Here is a 23047-nt window from a genome sequence, read left to right on the forward strand (position 1 = left end):
GGACAGGGAAGGAGAGAAACATCCATGTGAGAGAGAAACATCAATTGGTTGTCTCCCACACATGCCCTGACTGGGAGCTCAAACCCACAACCTAGGTGTGTGGTCTGACCTAGGATCGAACCAGCAACCTTTTGGAGTATGGAACGATGCTCCAACTAACTAAGCCACCCTGCCAAGACTATTTTTATTTTCCAGATAAAGGAATTGAAAATCTGGATGTGTTATTAACTTGCAAAGATTTCTAAAATTATGTCAAAGCCTGGGTTTTATCCTTATTCTGTCTCTAAAGCTTATGTACATTCCACTACAGTGTATTTTATCTTACTATACGAATTTTGGATTAGGAGGGAAACCGATACAAAAATGGACCACTACTATTTGAAGCAATAGGTAGAGAGTGAATGCTTCCTTGTGTAAGTTTTAAGTGAATCCTGTGTCGGAGGACTCTCACTGATGAGTCTCACTTTTTCCCGATGCAGTTCCCATCCATTCAGATTACCCGTGGGAACCACCTCAGCCTCCTTTTGTTTAGTGATATGTGCCTTGGTATTGCCTGATCCAGCACTGTCCGCTCAGCAATGAGGATTCTGAGACCTAAATGACAACTCTCGAACACAAAAAATAACAGCTGGAATTAGAGTTCTGGCTCCCAACTTTTTGTCATTTGCTCTTGTCAAAATTTTGTTTGTATGTGTGCTTTTTTCCTTCATGTATAAATTTTGCCCTCAGACAGCTTTCTTGGGATTTTCTAGATAGATTTATTTTATTCTGTTACTTTCTAGTAGTCATAACTCGTGAAATATTCTTATGTGCCGCCTGCTATGTATTTCTCCCCAAAGCTTTCTTTTCAACAAGTTTCTATTCCATAGTTTTTCACCAACTATTTATTTAGTACAAACTTTGGATAGACACTGTACAGTGTTAGTAATTTATGAGGGAAAGTTAGGAATTTGAGGGGATTTATGGAAGCTAGAAGGAATTCTTGCCTGTGGACAGCTTACAGTCGGATAAGTTAAACTGATTTTCAGTTTCTACTAATAAGACAGCCAAGTCCACTACCATGTCTGTCTACTATTTTTGCTACATTTATAAAGTGCTTATGCATTATTTACTGCCTTCTGGAATATAAGTAGCTATATGAATGAGCCCTGACATATGCATTTTTATTTGTGTCAGTAAATTTATATTTCTGCATATAATTTTAACTTTATCCACAAGAAAAGCCTCTCTTCTTTTAAAGATTTTATTGATTTATTTTTAGAGAAAAGGAAAGGGAAGGAGAAAGAAAGGGAAAGAAACATCAATGTATGGTTGCCTCTTGCCCGCCTCCCTCTGGGGATCTGGCCCTCAACCCAGGCATGTGCCCTGACTGGGAATCAAACCTGTGACACTTTGGTTTGTAGGCTGGCACTCAATCCACAGAGCCACACCAGCAAAGGCTACAAGAAAAGCTTCTAACATTATGAATTTTGAAACCAGGTGATTGGAAATATGCTTTAATATTGCTTTATGGCGACTTTTTCCTCAGGCAATACTGTCCGAATCCACAGGAAATGGACTTTATTGGAGAATCTTGTTTTCCTCTGACAGTAGATCCAATTTCTTGTAGGTCCCAATGTATTTTAATCACAGAGTGAATGGTATTGTTACAGTTTTAAATAAACTAATTGAAAGAAACGAATGATTCCACTAACAAAATCCTATGTATTTGCTCAGAGGATACCTACAACAAAGAAAAAGGGGGAAATGTGTGTGGAGAGAAAGTAGTATTTTAAAACATGGCATCGTCTGGTAGGACTTTTCCAGAGCACAGGTCATCACACTGTCAATGCCATTTAAAAATCAAATGATACATTATTAAGGTTTTTAGAAAGGAAATTATTTCGATCCAACTCAATTACATTAGAATGCCCACTGAAAGCATTTGTAGGTCAAATTATAGGGCCTCTCCTGGAATTTAATACTTCACCAGGAAGTAAACAAACTTGTCCTTCCAAATTAAAATGAAGGCCACCCCTGGGCTTCTCTTCCCTTATTTCACCTTCCTTGCTGAGCTTCATTTTCCGTTTCCCAGAATTCTGCAGTGATGCTCCAGGAGCTTGCAGAGTGTTTCCACGCAGTCCATTTAACAATGGTATCGCTCGCATGCTGAACTCCTCTGTTGATGTTTTTCTGACTTGGTAAATGAATTGGGATATTTGCAGGAAATGTGTTTAATTACTCTGTTTAAAAATCTTCTTTTAAAGAGACGTGTTAGATGACATATTGAACATATTTCAGAAGCACTCATAGGCAGCAGGCCTCATGCTGCCTATTATTTTCTGCTCGTGGAATTCCTCTCAGGGCATGAGAAAACCGTACTTCTCGCATTTAATATTCAAGTGTTTGTCCTGAAAAATGTATCCTGCAGACTAAATTCTCTTTCCTTTTCTTTTCATGGTTGGGAAATTAATTCCAGATTTATTATTTTGAGCCGTCCATAGGAACCCGTAGGGCTCAATGCACAGGATTATTTGAGTGATTTATAGGAATGCAGTGATGCACGGAAACAGATAAACAAAAGCAGGACCTTTTTGAAATATTTTAAGTCATTTGTTTTTGAAACTCTGCCACTTTCTTGACGTTTTCAATAAAATTGAATAATAATGCCTTTTGTCATTTTTAGATAGAAATAAATGTAGAAGTTAGAGAATGGTGAGACTCCACCAAAATTCTGTAATAGTGTCAACAGTAAAAATAAAGTTAAAAATAATATCATACTTAAAATTTAAAAAGGAAGGAAAGAAATTGAACCTCATTGAACTTACTCATTTTTATTTCTTTCCCCCTGGGCAGAGTGTGGTGGCCGGCTGAAAGCAGAATCCAAGCCCAGAGACCTGTACTCGCACGCTCAGTTTGGTGATAACAACTACCCAGCACAGGTCGACTGTGAATGGCTGTTATTGTCAGAACGGGGCTCACGACTGGAGTTATCCTTCCCGATTTTTGAAGTAGAAGAAGAGGCTGACTGTGGCTACGACTACGTTGAGCTCTTTGGTGGTCTCGATTCAACAGCGTTGGGGCTTGGTCGCTTCTGTGGATCAGGGGTAAATATAGTACCAGCAGGATACCGTACACATGATAAGGAATGCCTATTGATTCATGATTGACATGTGTAACATATACCAAACAGCAGCGTTTTTATAAAAAGACTTGCAATATTAATGGCTTCACACATTATAACATGCCTCACCAATTCTTACCACTTCCCATCTGTTACGAATTTACTTAGAATATCAAGTGGGACAGATGAATTGAGTAGTTATAAGTTCTTGTCACTGTCCACATTCTACATTTTATAATCTTGCTTTTATAGTGCCATAAATATTTAAATTTTTAAATAATATAAATGGAACATACTTATACACACATTTGACAATTTTGTTACTTCCTAAATTAAAGCATCAAAGAGAACAGAATGTGCACACTATTCAGATCGACATTCTCTTTACAACATTCTCTTGTGTACAAGAGAGAATGCCAGATACAGGTCGGGAGTGTGTCACTATGAGAAATAAGAAAAAAAGCCCTGACTGGTGTGGCCCAGTTGGTTGGGCATTGTGCCATGAAGTGAAAGGTCACTGGTTCGGTTCCCAGTCAGGGCACATGCCCGGGTTATGGGTTCGGTCCCTAGCTGGGGTGCGCATGAGAGGCAGCCAATCGATGTTTCTCACATTGGCATTTCTCTCCCTTTCTCCTTCCTTCCCTTCTCTCTAAAACTAAATAAATAAATATATACATATTTTAAAAAAGCAGACTCTCAGGATGGACCCCAGATCTACTGGACTAGAATCTAAAAAAAAAAAGAAGAAGGAAAACTTAATGTTTCCTCAATGCTTTTCCCCCTAGAATTTATTGCACTAATATCAAATGGTCTTCTGAATATGTATTTTGTTAGGAAGAAATTAGTCCCAATTTTTGAATGTCTATCAGTTTCTATTACTTAAATAATACTATTAAGCTCCTGTCCAAATAGCAACTGAAATGAAACCAGACACCTTCTCAGTACTTAGAGTATTAAAACAAGGAGGAACAGACGGTTTGGATCCTGCAAGCGGCTCTGCCTCAGAGTCGTGCCTGAAACAAGGCTAATGTCTCTTTACCCTCTCAACTTCATTTTATTTATTTATAACCAGAACTTAGCTTAAAAATTGGGGAAAAGCACTGAGTTCCAGAACTTGGAAACAGATTTACGTATGTTCAAAGCCCAGCTCCCTCACTGACTAGCCATGTGATCTTGACCATGTCATTGCTTCTCTCAAACGCAGGCTTTCTCATCTACAAAATCCATATCCGCCTTTTAAGGTTTTAAAAGGATTAAGTTATATATCCCCCCGAAAAATTCCCACACATGAATTACATTAAAAAGAAAGTGACTCATTCTGTTTGTTTGCTTGTTTTTTCTTCAGCCACCAGAAGAGATCTATTCAATTGGGGATGCAGTTTTAATTCATTTCCACACTGACGACACAATCAACAAGAAAGGATTTCATATAAGATACAAAAGCATTAGATATCCAGACACCATGCACACCCAATAATGACTAATACCAAAACCTCCTCCAGAAAATAAAGGAATGTGCGTAATGGGGAGAAGACATATTTTTTATTAAATGAAGATATTAGCACAAATGTTTTATATAATGAATGATAACAGAAGAAAACTGTATGACCAGAATTCTCTCTGTGCTGAAAGAGAGGTTTCCAGCAGCTAACCCCGAACGGCATTACCAGGATATCTGAACTCCATGCTTGACGGTATAAATAAAGCTGGTGGAAGGGCATCGCATGCTCCAAGGAAGACTCCACAAGCTGTTGTTCACAGCCTGACACAGATGCCTCCCAATTCAGACGGTCAGGGTCAGGGCCTGTGACCCTGCAGAGTGTTCCTTTTGACAATTGCACAAGATGTGGGGGAAATAAAATGATCTTGCAGGTCATAAACTGGAAAACCCTCTCCTTGTTTCTTGGGATAAATGCTTTGGCTTTGTGTCTCGGACGCAGTGTAAACCAGATCCATAGAAGGTGTTGTGAAATGGCAGTCTTTAGAGGGTGATTTGTACTTTCAGTGTAGGTGGGTCCAATGTTTGGAAACTGGAATATTTCAGCTTCATTATTTTCACTCGCAGGCCAGATTAACCTCTTTGAAACACAAATGATCCTGAAACCACTTTATTTTACTGATATTTTGACAAGTTTGAGATGTCGAAAGTTTCTATTATTGCAGTTAAACTGTAGACAGCATGTATTTAAGTGCTGGAAAGTGCTCAGTTGATCAATAAACTCAGTTCTTTCAGTGGAAATGCTGCCTTTTCACACCAAATCCAAGAAGCCTTGTGATGTCTTATGAACTTCATGAGAAAACTCCCAACAGGTGTGAACAGGATTCTTCTAAGTGACTGCCAGATGGGTCATCCTCAAGTTACCACTGCTGCTATTGTCTTTCTTCCATTGTTGATCTGTTCTAGTTGTTATTGTTGATGTTGTTATGATTCATGTTGCATTTAAAAAAGTGAAGTGGAAGTAGGCCTTGTAAGAATTGAAAAATCTTTCTTTTTGTCCTTCCTGGGATTCACTTCTTAAAAATGCAATGTTGGAAAAAAGAATTTGTTTCTGAAGGACTTTCTATGGTGCTATTCAGTAAACATTTTTTAAATAGTTTTTGACCTTCGAGCCAACCACCGGTACACTGCAAATGTCTCCTCGTGTCTGGCTGGTGGCATCTGAAGACTAAAGACTTGTTAAATGTATCAAGAGTGTGTCATTGCAAGGGTGGCACTTGTCCTGTGGAATGACTACTTCTAATGCCTTAGAAATCTTGCACATGATCAAACATCCTTCTAGAAACACATCTTTTGAAATATTGAACATAATAGTGTATGTTAATGAGCATCTCTTTGAGGACGGTCCATTTCTGGGACAGAATATTGGGTATAAATATGTTGACATGCTTTTGTTGTAGAAAATGATTTTCTGCTTTAAAGCCATGTGTGTTTTTAATATTAATGTATGTATATGTGAGCCTGTCTGAGTGAGTGAAGCTATAAGAAGGTGAAAAGTACTGGGTGGATGGTTTGAAAAGTTAAGATTTATGTGCCAAGTTCTATGAGAATCCTGTTTGAAGTAGCACCTTTCTGAGGGGGTTTCATGGACAAATAATGGGAACTTCTCATTATTATCAATCTGTTAAAAAAACTGGCTCTTTCCTTCAGAGAAACTCTATTTTGATATTTTTTGATGTAGATTGCTCTATGAAGTAGCTTTGTTTCTGTTAGCTGTCCATGAACACTCAATATTAATAAAGGTGGGGTGTTTTTCTTCATTTTTACAAAACTAAACTATACACACAGATGTAGTTTATTTGTTTTTCTGTTATTGTTGCCCTAAAGAACCTTTTCTTGCATACAAATTAAATATGTAAATACATTTTTAAGACCAATCTTTGGATCTTATTGAATGTTACTTTGGAAATATATAATTATTGCCTGCAAAATAATGAGTTTTTAGTGGAGCTGATTTATTCCAGTAACTTCTATATTTTTCACTAATCTCCAATTAGCCAAAATTTATCAGGAATGGGAAAGAGAAAAGAAAAAAACATTAACAGCCTGGTACTGGGCACACGCACTAGCTCTTTGTACCCTGTATGCTACCCTTTGAAAACTGTGTTGATGTTCTCATTTTGTAGTTCAGGAACTGAAGCTCACAGAAGGTATGTGACATCCCCAGGTCACAGTGTAAAGGGACATGCTGAAACCCAGCGTGTCTGATATAAAAATCTGTGCTTGTCCTACAGAATGTAGTAGAATCAATCTTGGCAGACATAAATAGTAGATTTTTTATGATGAAACTTTTCCACACTGAGTAAATTTTAGGGGTGAACTACAGTGAAACTTTCAGGATAAACCTGTTGTCCCTTTCAGAAATAGCATGACAATTTGAGTATCAGCTGTAGATAGCTTTAAGGACCACAATTAGTACTAGAAATTAAAAAAAAAAGAAACCTGTAGTTCAGCTTAACAATAACCTACAACCTTCGGACCAACTGAAACCTGTAGTTCAAAAATAGTAACCATGGACCTTTTGTTAAACATTAAATTATTTTATCTGCTGTGGTAGGGGAAATGTAGTGTTCTACTTTAAGAAATATTGTGGACATTCCAGTTGATAGTAGGCTACAAAGTGCTGCTTCCACAACCAAAACACTAGAGTAAAAAGGTGTTTAGAAAGCATATAGAGATGTTGTCACAACTTAGGTCTTCGATGTGGACATGAATTTCTATTGTATCTTCTGTCATTTCAGTTCACTGCATATTTTTATATTAACTCAACTTTGATTTAAATGTGTTGTTAAATGCAAATACAGACAGCTTCATTGTTTTGTTGATAATTGTTACTGTTCTAGACACTTTATTAAATTAATTGTGTAAATTATTTTCAACCCCGACATCAGTATATTGATTGTTCTATTTGCCACAGTTCTTACTCCTGTGCATTCTATACACAGAAAAAAACTGCTCCCATGTCATATGATTTTATTAAGTTATTTTAAAGTCATTAATCGAGTTTATTACCATGCCTTAATGTACCTGAATAAAATAACATTTTTTAAGAAATGAATGAGAAATGGAAATTATATTTTCAAAGTCCCCAGAATGTTCCCTGACTATATCGGCTAGATTTTTGCTATCTAAGACTAATTTTAATATATCACAGTATCAGATTCAAATTCTTTCCAGTTCTGTTTTTAAATATCTTAGTCTCTTTTATTTGGTTTTTATTATTACTCTATTTTTTATGGTGAGCCTCAAATAGGAAGTTATGTTCTCCCATACAGAAAATCTCTAAAAGCATCTAATAATTGTTATTTTTAAGAAGAATAAAAGTTATTTTTTAAAAGAACATAAAATTACATACTTATATCTCATAAACTATACTCATATGTTGCATTAAAAATGACTTTCACTTAGCAAAATGTTTGGAAATTTTATTTAGTGAAAATGAAAATAAGACTTACTTTTTGGAAAAAGTTTAATACCACTTGTTAAATTTGGCATGGGAGACGAAAAACAGAAAAAATAATTACCTCTTAAAGTTTTATACCTTGAACTGCAAGAATGCCTTCCATTTTATAGGAAAAGGTGTAATATGAGCTTATCAAAAAGAGAAAAGCTGGTCTATAAATGGATTGAAGCATTTCATGCTTCACTGTGATTGATATCCTCCACTTATGATTTGCTGTGCTTCAATACATAGTAAATCATTGTCGATGAATACTTCATGAAGTTGAAAAATTTAGTAATTAGCTTAGGAAACAATTGTTGGCGAGGCTGGCTCTGGTACTTTGTGAGATACTATTATTAGTCTCTAAACTTTCTTTCAACATCTGCCTTTTACACTGTCCAGCCTTGAACCCACCTGTCCTTCACTGTCCACCGCTGGACTCACCCTGAGTCCTGGCTCACCGTGTGAGCCTCTTCTGCAGCGGGACACCTGATTCGTGCTGAAACCGCGGTGGGAGGATTCCAAAGAGATTATTGGCCTGGGGCCCTGTATGTATGTCCTCCCTCTAGCACAAGATCTTAAATAAAATTTGATGCAATATCAACTTCAAATTTTAGAAGACTTGGAGGTGGAAATACACTTGAACGAAAGCTTACGAAAAGAGAAGACCGAGGGAGCCAACATGCGGTGTAAGATGTGTAGCTAGGAGGCCCCGCAGCTGGGTCTGCTCTCGTCTTTGTTGCCCAGGTGAAGGTGCTGAGTAAATGGTGAAATTACGTGTGTTGCTCTGTGTGGTTTCTGTGTGAATACAAGCTGTGGGCTTTACCCCTCCCTCTGCCCTGGCTCTGCTCACTCTGCCTGTATTTTTCAAATAGCAGGATTCTACGTACTCTGTTTGCATGAGTGATATAATTTCTCCTCCAGTTGTATGGCCCCTAGGTGTAATATTAGAAATCCTTCAAATTTACATTCCATATTCAATTCAGTACCAAGTCTTGCCAATATTACCTCCTAAGTTTCCCTCTGTTTGCTTCTCTTTATCTCTATTGCTGCTTACTGAGTGCAAATTACTGTCATGTCTTTCCTGCTCTTTTGTAATACATCGTTATATACCAGTCATGTAAGTCCTCTACATATATTAACGTACGAAACCCTTAGCCTATGAGGCCAATATTAGGATTACCCTGATTTCACCTTTGAGGCAATCTGTTTAACATCACACAAGCAGTGAGTGAAAGAGCCAGAATTTGAACCAGGTTGTGTGCCCATGTATACAACATTACACACAGAGCCTTGTGTCGAGAAATAAGTATTTTATTTTCCTTAAGTTCAGGAAAATGGATTGTGAATGTTTTCACTGAAGTTATCTTGAGTCCTTTATACAGCCTTATGAAAGGGAGCATCATATTTTTCGTACTGGAGTTTCTTAAATTATGCCTGAGCAAAACGAAAACTATAACATTGAAAAATGTTAGCTCACTGAAATTCTCTCTACGGGGAATTAACATAATTCGATCCAGATCTTTTTTTCTTTTAAAACCTGACATTTGCCTTAACTCGGGATAGAGCTTGGAGAAACTCAAGGGCAAAGATTTCACTTGTTCTTAGAAAGTACCCGTCCTACGTCAGCACTCTCGAGGAAGGCTTGGGCAAGTGCCCGCCCAGGTCTGCGTACAGTGGACCCTGCAGCCAGAGCTGGAGGGCAGCTCTTCTCACCCCCGCCCCCCCCAATGGGGGGGGCAGAAGTATCCCTGTGATTTAAACTCCAGATGCACAGGAGGCCTCCTGTTTTGAAAACTAAGGAGAGTATCTGGTCTGCATTATCAAGCCTGTCTCAAACTGACGCAGAGATCCACTCCATAACAGTCTGCGGATTTACTTAATTAGGATTAGACTCTATTTGAAAGTGACTTGATTTTCCTAGGTTATATTTGGGTATGATAGATGAATCCAAAATCAAAATCTCTGTAAGTGGGTTGACACCATTACCCAGAATTAAAAAGCCCTAAAATCCATTAAATTTTCTGGAGAAAACATTTTCTCTCCAGAGCAAGGGTTGTTTTGGGAAAAAAAAATCAGTAATTTGTACTGTCTGTCCTGATGGCATGTCTTCATCCATTTCGGATGGTGTTGAGTCCAGTGATTCTGTTGTCTTACTGTGTGTGTGTGTGTGTGTGTGTGTGTGTGTGTGTGTGTGTCAGAGAGAGAGAGAGAGAGAGAGGCCATCTATTAACAGTTTCAACTCTGGCCATTGGCTTTTCCCTCGGCTCCATCGTTTGCTGAATTAGGCAGCAGCTCTTCAGAGCTCTCCTCACCGTCTTCTGTGACAGCTCCAGGTGCCACTTTCTAATTGAGTTGGTCTTCCCAGCATCTCACCTTCTCTCACTGTTTCCAGGTGACTAAGGCACTGTCCCATTTATAGCCTGTACATAACTCCAAGGACATGGCGTGGACTTGGCCAGCTCCCCAGGGGCATTCCTCCACAGGCCTATGTAAAACCAGAGGGGCACCCCGATTCTGTCTCTTTGAGCTTAGCTGTTACTATTGCCTTCAGATGCACTGACTTGCAGCTCAGAATGAGATCTCATCCCCAGTGAGGTAACCATGCACATCTACAAAGTCACAATTTAGCAGGTTGGAATAGCCTGTGGGTAAGTCTAAGTTTACTGCCAACTCTTTTTTTAGCATCAGCTTTCCTGTTTTTATCATTCAGGGTCCCTGCCTGGAAAAAGATATTAAAACGTGGTATTTAGGGGTAGAGATAGTTATGGAAAATTTGAATGTTTCCTCTCCTCATTTCTACTCCAGGCAGATGTGATGACAATATAAAATTTTCAGTGATGTCTCCAGATTGGGGAAGAGAAGGCCTGAGGTTTACACTTACTCAATTCTGTTTCTGTTTATTGGTATAAATGTTAGTTTTGTAGAGATAGGGAAAATATGATTTTGCAAATGTAAGACCAGTGTATTATTTTGATCTTGGAAGAAACTGAGTTCTAAATTTTCTCTTGTTGGATCTGGAGTTTATAAGATCTCTCAGACTTGGGTGGTCATGGGGTTGGAGCAGTTTTTAAATCATAAAAAGAAACTGAATAGGTTTCTAAGCAGAAGAAAGGAATTCCGAAAGGATGAGACCATTCTGAGCCAAAGTGCTGAGGACAGATGGTGGGCTAAAATTCAGACGGAGACAGTGGAGAAAGCCATGAAGGGAAGCAGGGAGCTGTGTGGCTGGAAGGGTTCCTTCCCTGAGACAACAGACGGCAGGCCGGGCTGGGCCAGGCTGGGCACTTCTCTCTTACTCTGCTCGAGAATATTAAGTTGGCCCTGAGCTACACAGAGTTCTCAAAAAGTGTATGTTAAAATTAACATTGTTTGGGATTCAAAATTTTAAAAACTAGTTTGAGGTTGTTGCTTCACAAAGCATACTGCATTTTATATATATGTTTGCTACAGTATTCATGTGTGAAACAACTGAATAAAGTAAAATACTTGAAATATTATTGCCATCTGTTAGCTGGCTCATAAATCTGTGATAAGTTATTACAAATCCAATTCAGCATTACATTGCATGTATTTTTTTAATGAGTGTGGTTATCTATTTCTTCCCTCAGGGTTGGAGACGTGGTTTTAATCCAGGGCAAGGCCCACTCTCTCATATGAAGTTATGCACGCTGGCCGATTTCAGTAGTGAGCCATGTACAGATGCTTCCTATTTTCAAGTACTAAGTAAATTAATGTGGTTTAATTGTTTTTAGATACAAAGTTGTGCTTGATGGCCAGATAACCAGAAAAACAACTATTTATCAACAGAAGAGTTTCATTAAAAGTTACGGATGCAGCAGAGTTTTTCAGCACATCCGCTTTGTTTTATTTCTGGCACAGCTAGCTGGGTGAGGAGTCGCTAGGATGGTTTCTACTAGTTGTAGTTCGTAAGATTCGAGAAGGGACCTGGTGAGTAGCGACCCTCAGTGTAATGTCTCCCAAATGAAGTAAACTGTCTGAGAAAGATGCCAGGGACCACAATGAGAGTCTCTCAGGTAAGTCCTGTAGACTTCATTTGACTCTTTCTTTGCCCAACTCCGGAGAGGAGAGCACTCGCCCAGTCTGCGTGAGAGCTGACTCCACCCGCCATCGTCCGATTTCAGTCCTCCATGCTCATGGCACGTGCTCTTTCCTGGCTTTGGAGGAAATAAGCTTAAAATTCCTCCTAATGTGCTTGGCTACCTACAGCCCTTCTAAAATGTGCTTTGGGGGGTTATTCAAACATTTTAAGATCCAGCTTGGACGTGCCATCATCAGACTGTCTTTGAAGCACAATTTTCATCAATTATATAACTGGACCCCTTGGAAGGAATTCAACATAAGTCACCTTACAACACATATTTTTTCGGGCCTTTCTTCATTCCTGTGCATACTAAATTTCTTTTAGGTGCACATTTGTCCAAAAGTAAGGATGTAATACTAGACAATGATGCTCTGTGGGTCACTGGATAGTTTCAATGTTTGATATTGGAGAATACAGGTAATAAAAGTAAAAAACTTGGCAAATGGGGAGGAAAATACCTTGCTAAGCATTTGTGCCAATTTGGCTAAAGAAATCTTGTTAATTCAGAGCAGAAGTAAGAGGCAGAAGGAGCAAAAGCTTGTCGAGCTCTGAGTTAGGTAAATGGGATGGTAAAGAAGACGTGACAATTCAGAAAAACAGCCCAAGTTTTGTTTTGGCCTCGTGACCTCCTCCCTTCTCTCTTTCTCTCTTTCTCTCTCTCTCTCTCTCCCCTTCTGTAGCTGAACCAAACAAAACTAATGGACAAGTGGAAAATCAGATCTACATTTTATCTGGGGATTTTTGCTGACACTTGGCAATTACAAGCTCAAGGAGTAAATAGAAGACCACCTTCTCCACACTGAGGAAATAGCTCACTGAAATCTTTTTGTTGGAAGTTGTATTTGAGGGCAGGATGTCCTCTAAGACATGGATTTGGGAGTGTGGCATCAAGGATCCCCGGTGCCTCATGGGTGGGATCCCACAGCTCACATGCAGGGAACAAAAGGCTGTTAACATCTTGTTAGTCTATAAAACACTCTGCACTATTCTCTGTCAAAACAGATGAAAGTTTAAAAAGTAATTTAAAGTTTGGCTGATAAATATTTTGGAGAAAACATTAAAAGCCACAAAAATTAATTTTTAAGAATTGATAAAATGCTACCCTTGCATTGAACAACCAAATTTGAAGTGCACTATACTTATTTGTAAGGAAAATAAGGATGCTTATTTAAACATTAGTGGTTGGTATCACTTTGCAGGCTTGAATTAAAATAAGTGGAAAAAAAATCACAAAGTTATCCAAGCATACCTTCAGTAGTATAAAAATGAAACATTTGTGTTTTCTGAAATACATAGGAAGTGGGCCCTAGGGGCTTCATGATATTAATAATACCCATAAAATCAGAAGCAGATAGAGTGAATGACCTTTCCCTGAAGCAGCTCGGAATACTCAGTGTTGTATTCCTTATACAATATATGAACGAAGAGCAGGCAATGTGCAAACCGTGTGGGGGCAGGGAAGCCACTGCATGAAATGCTTTAGACGTGATCACCGCGCCCTTCTGTTCCTATCAGGTAGAAGGAACCAGACGTTCTCAAGCCCTTTAAAGTTAAATGAGATCGGGACAAATGGTACATTATGTTAGAGTTATCACTAACCAGAGGCAATATTTAGATTATTTTCCCTATTGCCTTCTTGTGCTTGCGACCTCCTCCCATTTCACTCTCACGCTACCATAACTCCCGAGGGCTTGCAGCCACCAGCCAGCACTGGGAAAAGTGAAAAGTGATGAGACACAAATTAGATTTACAGCCACCCACTGGCTTTCCTGAGATGCTAGCAATCATTTAGCAATAGAAGGACTCTTTCAACCTATACAAGCCTAAAGTGCTAACATCTGTTACACACAAAGCTATTTTTAAGACTTGACATTTGTTGAAAAGGAGAACATGGAATCGTATTTGCTTGAGATTTTACTCAGTTACATCCCTTGCACTCACCAAAATCCTCAGTGAAAAACTCAGCAATACAAAACAACTTGTTTGCTTATGTTATTATTTAATGTAAGAACGACCTTGAGTCCGGGTGGGGGGTTTGTCGGGCCCCTTTCCTTCACAATTCTCAAGAACGGTAGAAGCAATCTGTGCTGTCATTGAAACGTGGGCTTGTAACTCACAGGCACACCATTTTCAAGTTACAGGAAATGTGTCCTTTTCACTTTGGAGCCTCATCTCATATCTCATTAAAGTTATTTTTTCACTGAAAGATGTTTTGCTGGCACCTTCCCGCCGAATCCCACGTCTCTTCGGCGCTCTTGCCCCAACCACTGCATTCCGTCTGCCCAGGCCCCCTGCTGCGAGTCTAGGAGCTGTTTCTGATGTTCACTTTTTGCATAGCCCATGTTTAATCAAATCACCACGTACTGTTTATGGGACTCCATGAACGGTTTTTGAATCGGTCCCTAGTTCTTCACCCTAACTCACTCAGTGCCCACCTAGGCTGTCATCATTGTTGTTTGGATTACTCCACAGTCCCCTAACCGATGTCCCTGCGTTAGGACTGTGCTTGCGGTTCCCACACCCTCAGAGCTACAGAAGGGGTTGATCTAAGCAAAACCCTGGCCATGAGACTGTAGATTAAATTCCTTTGGCGATCCCCATTACCTCCAGGGTAAGTATCGACCACACTGGGCATGGTGCTGATGACTCTCTATGGGGACCTTTATGAGACACTTTAGTTTTCCTGGAATTATTAGGAGGTTTGTACCCTGGGTGCCTCTCTGTTATGCTGTTGTCTATGTTACAGTACGTTGATAAGATCAGCCCTATTGCTGCAGGCTAGATCAGAGAAGCAAACTACCACACCTTCTAAAAAGTGACTATTCCTAGTGTTACTGAAAAAAAAAAAGAACCTGAATTTGTGAGAAACTTCTATTTTAACTCACATTTTGGTATGTGTGTCATCACCTCAGTGATTCTGGATTTTGCCTTTTATGTTTAAGTTTTCATTCTCACATCAAGAAACTGTGGGCATTAAGCAATACAATAGAGTTAGAATAAGTCAGAGATTGTAAATTCTGTGCCCTAGATTAATGCTTTGAAAAAGACAGTTTAAAAATAGAAAACACTCATGGAATGAAATCACTGTGTTAATCCTGAGGCTGCTGGGTTTCTGTTTTGTTTGCATCTGTGTAATCCCAATTCTTTTGACACTCGGCTTAAACACATCACTCCCAGTCCTGGCTCTTTATTCCAAATTCCAGCCTGGAATGAGGTTTACGGCAACGTGATTTAGAGTCTGGAGAAATGTGTTTCCTGGCAGAAGTGATGATAACACCGCCATGGTCGCAGTGGCGTGGAAAGTGTGTTCACTGCCTTTTGTATGGGTCGCCACTGGTGGTCTCCCATAGGGTGTCTGTCCCAGGTAACCCAAGGCAGGGAGCACCCTGCGCAGTGCTCTGTGGCACAGCCCCCAGGGGAAGGACGCTACGTGGGCATCTGCCATGGGTGCCGTGGTGGGAAGTTTCCTTCAGGACCTTCTCCTCTGAGAGCCGTTCTTACTTCCATAAAACCAGAATTTCTCGTTTGGAAGGGCACCATTATTTCTTGCTTCACAGAGAGATGTTTATGTCAGGCAAAAAAAATTAAAAGCATGTAAAGAAAGCTGACAGTTAGTACATTTTGTGTTTATTGGTCATTCAGGCCAGCCGGGATTAGGGCCGTGGAAACTCGGTCTGCTCCCCGCAGTGGGGGGCATAGAACCGGGGTGGCGAGCAGGGAGCCCTCACCCTGCAGGGACTTCACGAGGTCTGCCTGGTGGTGCTGGTGCATGGATCTATTTCCTGGACTCTGGGTCTAATGTGTGGATTTAAAAAATTGTTGTTTACTTATTTCTTTGGCTAATTTTCCAAATTTGGAGGGGTTCCCCCAAATATGCATTTGCATTATTTGCGCATGTTTTTAAAGTATTAGTGTAACTCTGCTGACTTTAAGTCTTGTCAAGAGAATGACTCTGGTGGGAAGATTAAAAAGATAACCCAGAAGCTACACTGAGGCAATGCACTGCCACTATCTTCCCTTTCACACGTGACGTGAGGCACTTTTAAATGTGTGTCTTTCTTTTTGGCCTTGGCGCTTGAAAGGCATTTGGTTAATGTAAATAAAAGCCCCAGGCGGGATGGGGTGTCACTGATCTTCGTAATGATTTTTACAGGAGGGTCGTTCACCAAAAATGTTGTAATTATAATTAAGAGCAGAAAGCCTGAGAGAAACTATATTTGTAATATACAGAAAGAAAAGTTATTATGCATAGTGCATATGGCCTCCTCTAAATCGGTTATAAAAATTTAAAAGTGCTTAATTAAAACACACACACACAGTAGAAAGACCACAAGGGAGCAGGAAAACTACAACCACAAGGAGATAGATTTTTCACGTGTCGTATTAGGAACAGGAAGGCAGTCGCTTCTCTTGCTCACCCATGACTGCTGCTACTTCATCCTGGTGTGTGAAAGAATTACATTTCCCAACTCCTTTGCAATTAGAAGGGAAAGGGGATGAGTGCCAGTGGGTGGGGAGAGGAAATAATAGTATCACTTTTGGATCTAGATGTTTAAAAACAACCTCTCTTCTTCGGCAGCTACCTTTGAGAACATTGATTCCAGATGGTTTAGCTGCAAGGTTAGAAGAGAGAGTTTTGGTGGTACACAAATAAAATTTTGGTTGTAGTAAACCACTGGGATAAAACAGTTATGTGATTATTTAATTTTTGTGACACTGTAACACTATTTTGACCGATACAAAAAGTAAAACAGATCGGTGACGCTTGGTGGGGGTGGCCATGTGCAGTCACGAGCACCCACTGTTGATGGAAGTGTAATTTGGTACATTCTTTTGGGGGAGCAATTTAGCAATTTCTATAAAAATATAAAATTTTATGCCACTAACAAACAGTTTCACTTCTATGATTCTACCTAAAAAATGTATTTTCACAAAGGAAAAAAAATGCTCCTTGAAGAAAATTTTAAAGCAAACTATTGAAAATGAGCTAAACATTCATAAATAAGCAAAATGGTTTATCCGAAAAGATACATGCTGATGCAGGACCTCGGCTCATGGGGTCTGTCTCACTGTGGATGGGGGAGAGGCATTCGCACGGACTACCGAGTCCTGTGGAGGAAAAGAACCAGTGGCTTCACTCTCGAGGGGAGCCAAAAGCCGAGGCCTCCACCATGACAGCCTTTATTTCTATTCTCAGCACATTGCATGATGGTCCTCATTTACTATGCACAGGTTCCCTTTAGGTGGTTACCTTTTACAGAAAACAAAGGAGACAGATGCTGCTAATCACATCACAGAAGAAGGATATTTGCAAACAAAAAGGGAAAAGTGGTTGAACTGGTTACACTCGTCCTTGGAAGATTCAGCATGGATTTTAGGAAGTTACAGTAAGTACTTGCTGTCTCCATTCAGGGTCAGAGAGTTTTAGCAAAAGCAAGTCTCAAAGCGGCCTAGGTACATTGCAGGCCTGATCCCCCACAGGAGGACCTATCCGTGGGTGTGGGTCCTGTGCATCTCCAAGTGGGAGCTGGGCCCACGCCACTCAGAACGGTGTCGTACAATATGCAAGTTTAAATAATAAGGAATGTTTACATTTATTACTACTATAAAACACCCTTGATGTATCAGAGAAAACAAGAAAGCTATAAAACAATGGAACGCATTTTATAGTTTTCTGTGTTATACCCAGTTATATGTAGAAGAGAATGCAATTTTTTAAAAAAATATTTATTTTTTAAAATTCAGAGAAAGGGGAAGGAAGGGAAAAAGAGAGGGAGAGAAACATCAATGTGTGGTTGCCTCTCACACCCCTGGCAATGGGGACGTGGCCTGCAACCCAGGGATGTGCCCTGACTAGGAATCAAACTGGCAACCCTTTGGTTCAAGGCCAGCACTCAATCCAATCCACTGAGCTACACCAGCCGGACAGAATGCAAATTTAAAAAAATAAAAAAAATGCTGTGATGAGTGGATAGATATGAAATACAGTAAAAAAATGGAATGATACTCACTGAGCTGTTGAACAGCGTTGTTTATCATGAATGGGGCAGGGAGGGGGAAGGACTTTGGGATTCATTTCATATATTGCTAAGCTGCTCAGAATTGCTATGACTATCATAGAGGTTTTTGTAACGGAAAAACCTGTCCATGATAAAATATTTACATATTTCAGGATCTCTGAGGCGATTCATACCCTAGCTGTTAACATTCATAGTAGGAATGTGACTATAGCCTTTGGTTTCATTGCTAACAGATGCAAGGTATTTGGTAGTCGTGACTGGTCTTACGTCCCAGGAATAAACAAAGCTAAATCATTCATTTAGTAAGACCACAACAAATAAAAACAGCTATTAAATGGAACTTATTTCTAGCTCGATGTGTTATGGGCATATGGACTTTTATCTTGTTCAGTTCCAAACTCCAGTGAAATGACTCAAAGAAGAAAAGTAAAAAAGCAATTTGGTAGTAGCGTTAAAATAGGATTGCTTTCCTTGCATAAGCCGGAAGTATTAATAAATGATTGTATTAGGAGAATTTTCCAAAAAGGGTGTAAGAGAAAAGTCTTCAGAAACACAACAATAATGCTCCTCAGGGCTGGGGGAGAAGAAAAGGAAGGTAGTAGGCAAAGCACAAATCTTGATCTGACTCATATCTCCAAAATATACAAACTTCTCAGCACACCGCACTCACAACCAGATATAAGATAAGCAAGGAGGTGTGCTAAGGGAAGACGGGGGGCTGCTTGGACTGGCCCCTAGAAAGTACAGCTCTGATTACTAGAGAGGGGTGATCTTGCCAACTTGCAGGATTCCAGCCTGAGAGTCCCATGGTGACATGCCTTTGAAAACACCTGACTCCTGGAAAGCAAACCTTGTTTTTAATAAAAATCATTGTAATGGCTTCATGGCCAATAAATGTTACTAAATGATTGGTAATGCTGTTGCCAGGCAGGGACGCTAACAGTTCACATGGGGAAGTGCAGACAACACGTCCGTCATCACAGCCTAATGCAGCAGAGCTTGCATCTAGTTTTTAGGTTCTCTGCAGAAATGGAAAACACCCTGACCTTGAACCAGCTCATGCAAGAGAATCAGAGCAGGCACATCTCTGATCTGAATGGTTGGACAATGCTTTGTGTAATTTCAAGAGCAATTAGCATCAGAGTGATTTTTTTCCCAGAAAACAGAAAACAAAGTTAGCGATGATGAGTTGACCTTGATGCTTTACTCAAAAGCAATCTGCCTGAAGCTATTTACAGCGTGAATATGTGCTCCTCCTTTGCTGGTTTGGCTCCTGCGTCTGTCTTGGGAATGAGCTATTCAACGTGGATTTCATACCCAGCCAGTTTCAGTGTGTGGGCGGCAAACGAAGCTGCTGACACAGCCTCACTCCACCCTACCCGGGTTTTTCCAGTGTGAGGCCGGCTCCCGGGAGAAGGGCTACACAAGTTCAAGGAAGATGAGCAGAGAAGAACGAATATATTTCATGTTTTATAACTTTCGAAATCCAACCTAATTTTTAAATATTACGCACCAACTCAACAACAAACTCTTTCTTGAAAGAAAATAGCTTGGCCTTGGGAGCCTGGGCTTTTACCGGTGTACTTTAAAGGAATCTTCAATAAGGGGCCTCAGAAATAAGTGCAGACTATTTGAAATGAACTTTGCAACAGGGGAGGTGCCTTCCAACTAAGGAGGAGTAAGTTTTAGACCCTTTCAAATATTTTAGATAAGCGTTCCCCGACTCTCTCACAGTTCTCTATTCCCTCTGCACAAGCAGACACTGTGTTTCCCACAGATTTTGACTAAAATTTTCGGAAGCTTAAGTTCATGGAATGACATCATTTTCCACGGTTGTCTAAAGAGTGATGGCATTCTGTTTTTCCTGCGGCCTCCATGAAAATGATTTCTAATTTTTTCCTGCACCCATTCGGAAACCTGAATATTATATGTCTGACAGCAGTCAGTGAAATCTCTGGGAAAATGTATGTATACTTTGAGTTCATGGGTGATGTCTAAACTAATCACCAGCGATGGGGAAATTCTCTCCCATTTTAGTGCACATGACATTTGAGTATTTCAGTGAAATGGCATTTCAGTGAAATGTTCATCTCCAGTTTCATCCTGTACAAAAATAGCTGTCTTCTAAATGATAAAAGGGGGGTATGTAATATTTATATGATTTTTGAAATACTTTCTGATTCTTTCCTTCTTCCTAATGTCTGTTGACATTAAAGTCCATAAAAGGAGGCTGAGAAAGTTTGAAGAATGAGGGGAATCAGCAGAGTGTCTGAAAAGTGAAGTGCTTTAAGTATAGGATTAATTTACTGAGTCCGGTGCTACCCAGAGGTGGGATCAAATGAGGACTGCCCACTGGGACTGGACTCATAGGGACTGGCAAGGTGGAAGTCATTGGACCCCAGTCAGAGCAGGTTCAATGGACTCGATTCGTGGGCACGCGGGTCTTGCTAGAACGGGTGAGAGAAAATGGAAGGACTTGCCCACAAGTAAGAAAGTCAGCCTTAAACTAGAGTAGTTTGAACATACAATCTATTTTTAACAGTCAGAATTTTAAATAAATGAATATAAATGTAGGCCAGCGCATGTGTGTGGTGGTGGGAAGACAAAGAAATCTACTCAAAGTGATTTCCCCAGGAAACAGGAGGCAGAGTCATCGTGTGAAAGGCAGGATGAAGAGTGGGTGTTGAAAACCTGAACTGTCGAGGGGGATGTAGTAGGGTTCCTGACCAGTGCTAAAGGTTGAGTAGAGATTCAGGTGGTGAGGAAGCAGGAAGGCCGAGTTAGTGGATTAGTGATGTTTGGGGGCGGGGGCGGATAAAGGAGTTGTCCCTGTGGATGGCTAGAGCAGGCTCACTGGGAAGATGGGAGTTAATAGTCGGGAGACATGCAGAAATCTCCTAGGAATGAGTCATTGAGTGGGATTGGAATTGATCTGCTACATGGTTATGGAAATCCCTCAAAATGATGGCATGAATATTGATCGGTGGAGAGAAACATCATAATCTAGTATTGCAGTGAATGAGGAAGATAGTTGACTGTAGGAAGTGAGTGATATTGCCTATTGGTTTTCGCTTCAAAAAGTTATGCTCTCAGGGGAAAAGGAAAAGTAAATGTTCTAGAATGTGTACTAGAGCTCAGTGAGGTTACCTCCTCCTGTCTTGGGCAGATGTCAAAGCACAGTGATTAATGTTATGGATTTGGTGTCAAATTAACTTCTGCTACTTAGCAGATGTGGTGATCTTGTGTAAGTAAGTGCTTCAAATCCCACTTTCCTTATTGCTTAATTAGGAATGATATTTGTTATCCCACAGAACTGTTTTAAGGACTAAGTGAGATTAATTGATGCAAATTTCTAACACATTGTGATTATTCAGTAAGTTTGGATGTCACCCACCTTTAGCCTGTGGTGAGAAGAGCATGGGAAGGAAAACCCGTGTTGCGTCTTGACAGGACTGCAGGGTAAGTCATGCCCCAGGGAGTCATCTGGTTTGGGATAGGGCAGTGAGATGTTCAGAGGGTATCTTGGGGATGTAGATGATTTTGCTGATGGCCAATGCAGAGTCCATGGAGTCCGCTGGTGGCTTTAAATACATAGAAAGATTGGGTTCATGCTCCATGGGGATGAGAATGTGGTGGTGGGTGGAATGGAAGTCTTCCATTAGTGTTTGGGGTATATGCTTTATAACATGTTTTGGAATCCTTCTACTATTATTTTCAGAAATTCCCATTATAATTTAATTAGAACTTCCTTTTCAACTTGACCTTTCAAGCAGTTGATAGGCATGGAGTAGTCATGACATAGTGTCATGAGCATCTGAAGTACACACTGGCCCAAAAGCTCTCACTGCATGAGAGAATGGGGGATTCGGCCACAGGCGTGTCTTATCTCTGCCAGAATACTGTGCACTGATTTTGATTCACCTGGAAAAAAATAAGTAAGAGAAGCCAAACATGATGAATGTAGAATTATAAATAAACCTGGGTCTAAGTTACCTAAACAAACCCAACCATGTAAAACATAAAACAAAATGACTATTGAATTAGGTAGTGATCTGGTGCACTTTAAACTTGCATCCAGACTTGGGTTTTTCAGTTCCCTTGTAAGTCGTCAGCTTTTTGTCAATATGCCTTATCGTTTCTCTCTTCGAGAACTTATGTGCATTTATGCTTAGTCTCAGAAGAGAAGTTGTAATATAAGTAGAGCACAGAGAGTTTTAAGGAATTAGTGAAGCAGTCGGGTTGTATTAAGTCTTAGAGGCACGCACTAAGGGAGTACTTACAGAGACAAGTGGAAATAATCACAGACAAGTGGAAGGTGCAGAAGATTGGCAAACAGAGGACTGGGATAAAGGCAGGTGCCAACCCAGCACAGAACTTCCCCATCCCCTAACTCTCTGAGGCTTTACAGATTACCCTGGAGATCTTGTTAGTACATTTATGAGAATTTTAGAAGTTTTCTAAATTGCAAACTTTTTTTTACAGGTCATGTTTTTAAGATCCATATGTTACACATTTTGCAGAAAGGAAATCAATTGAAACAAGAGGAGGCCAAAACCTACATGATTTGAAAATCAAAAAGCAATAAAGAAAGCACATGCTGGCCATTACAGATGTTTGCACAAATTAGAAGCCCTGCTGCTTTTCAGAGATTCTGGGTCAGCACAAATGAAATATCGCATTAGGGAAAGTTTTCCCCTTGAGGAACTGTTGTACTAAACAGTTGACCCAATAAATTATATTTTACCATAAGCACTCATTAAATATTTATGGATGGATGTGTGTTACAAGAAATAGAACTGTTTGTGCAAACACAATTTTATTCATATGTCGTTATCAACATATAACTAATAAAAATCACAACATTTGTAATCTGATTCAT

The 23047-nt window shown here is 39.8% G+C and overlaps 1 protein-coding gene across 1 annotated transcript in view; it reads left to right on the forward strand.

Annotated features, from left to right (window-relative positions):
• TLL1 (tolloid like 1) overlaps nucleotides 1-7622 on the forward strand; it is a 155994-nt gene extending 148372 nt beyond the window's left edge. Inside the window, exons 21-22 of the mRNA XM_045831767.1 lie at nucleotides 2836-3086; nucleotides 4449-7622. Coding sequence (XP_045687723.1) covers nucleotides 2836-3086; nucleotides 4449-4580 — 383 coding nt within the window. The 3' untranslated portion in view covers nucleotides 4581-7622. The remainder of the gene's footprint in view (nucleotides 1-2835; nucleotides 3087-4448) is intronic.
• Nucleotides 7623-23047: the final 15425 nt, after the last annotated feature.

Source organism: Phyllostomus hastatus, unplaced genomic scaffold (genome assembly GCF_019186645.2).
Source record: "Phyllostomus hastatus isolate PE091 unplaced genomic scaffold, TTU_PhHast_1.1 phas_contig_159, whole genome shotgun sequence".
In the NCBI taxonomy this organism is placed as follows: Eukaryota; Metazoa; Chordata; class Mammalia; order Chiroptera; family Phyllostomidae; genus Phyllostomus; species Phyllostomus hastatus.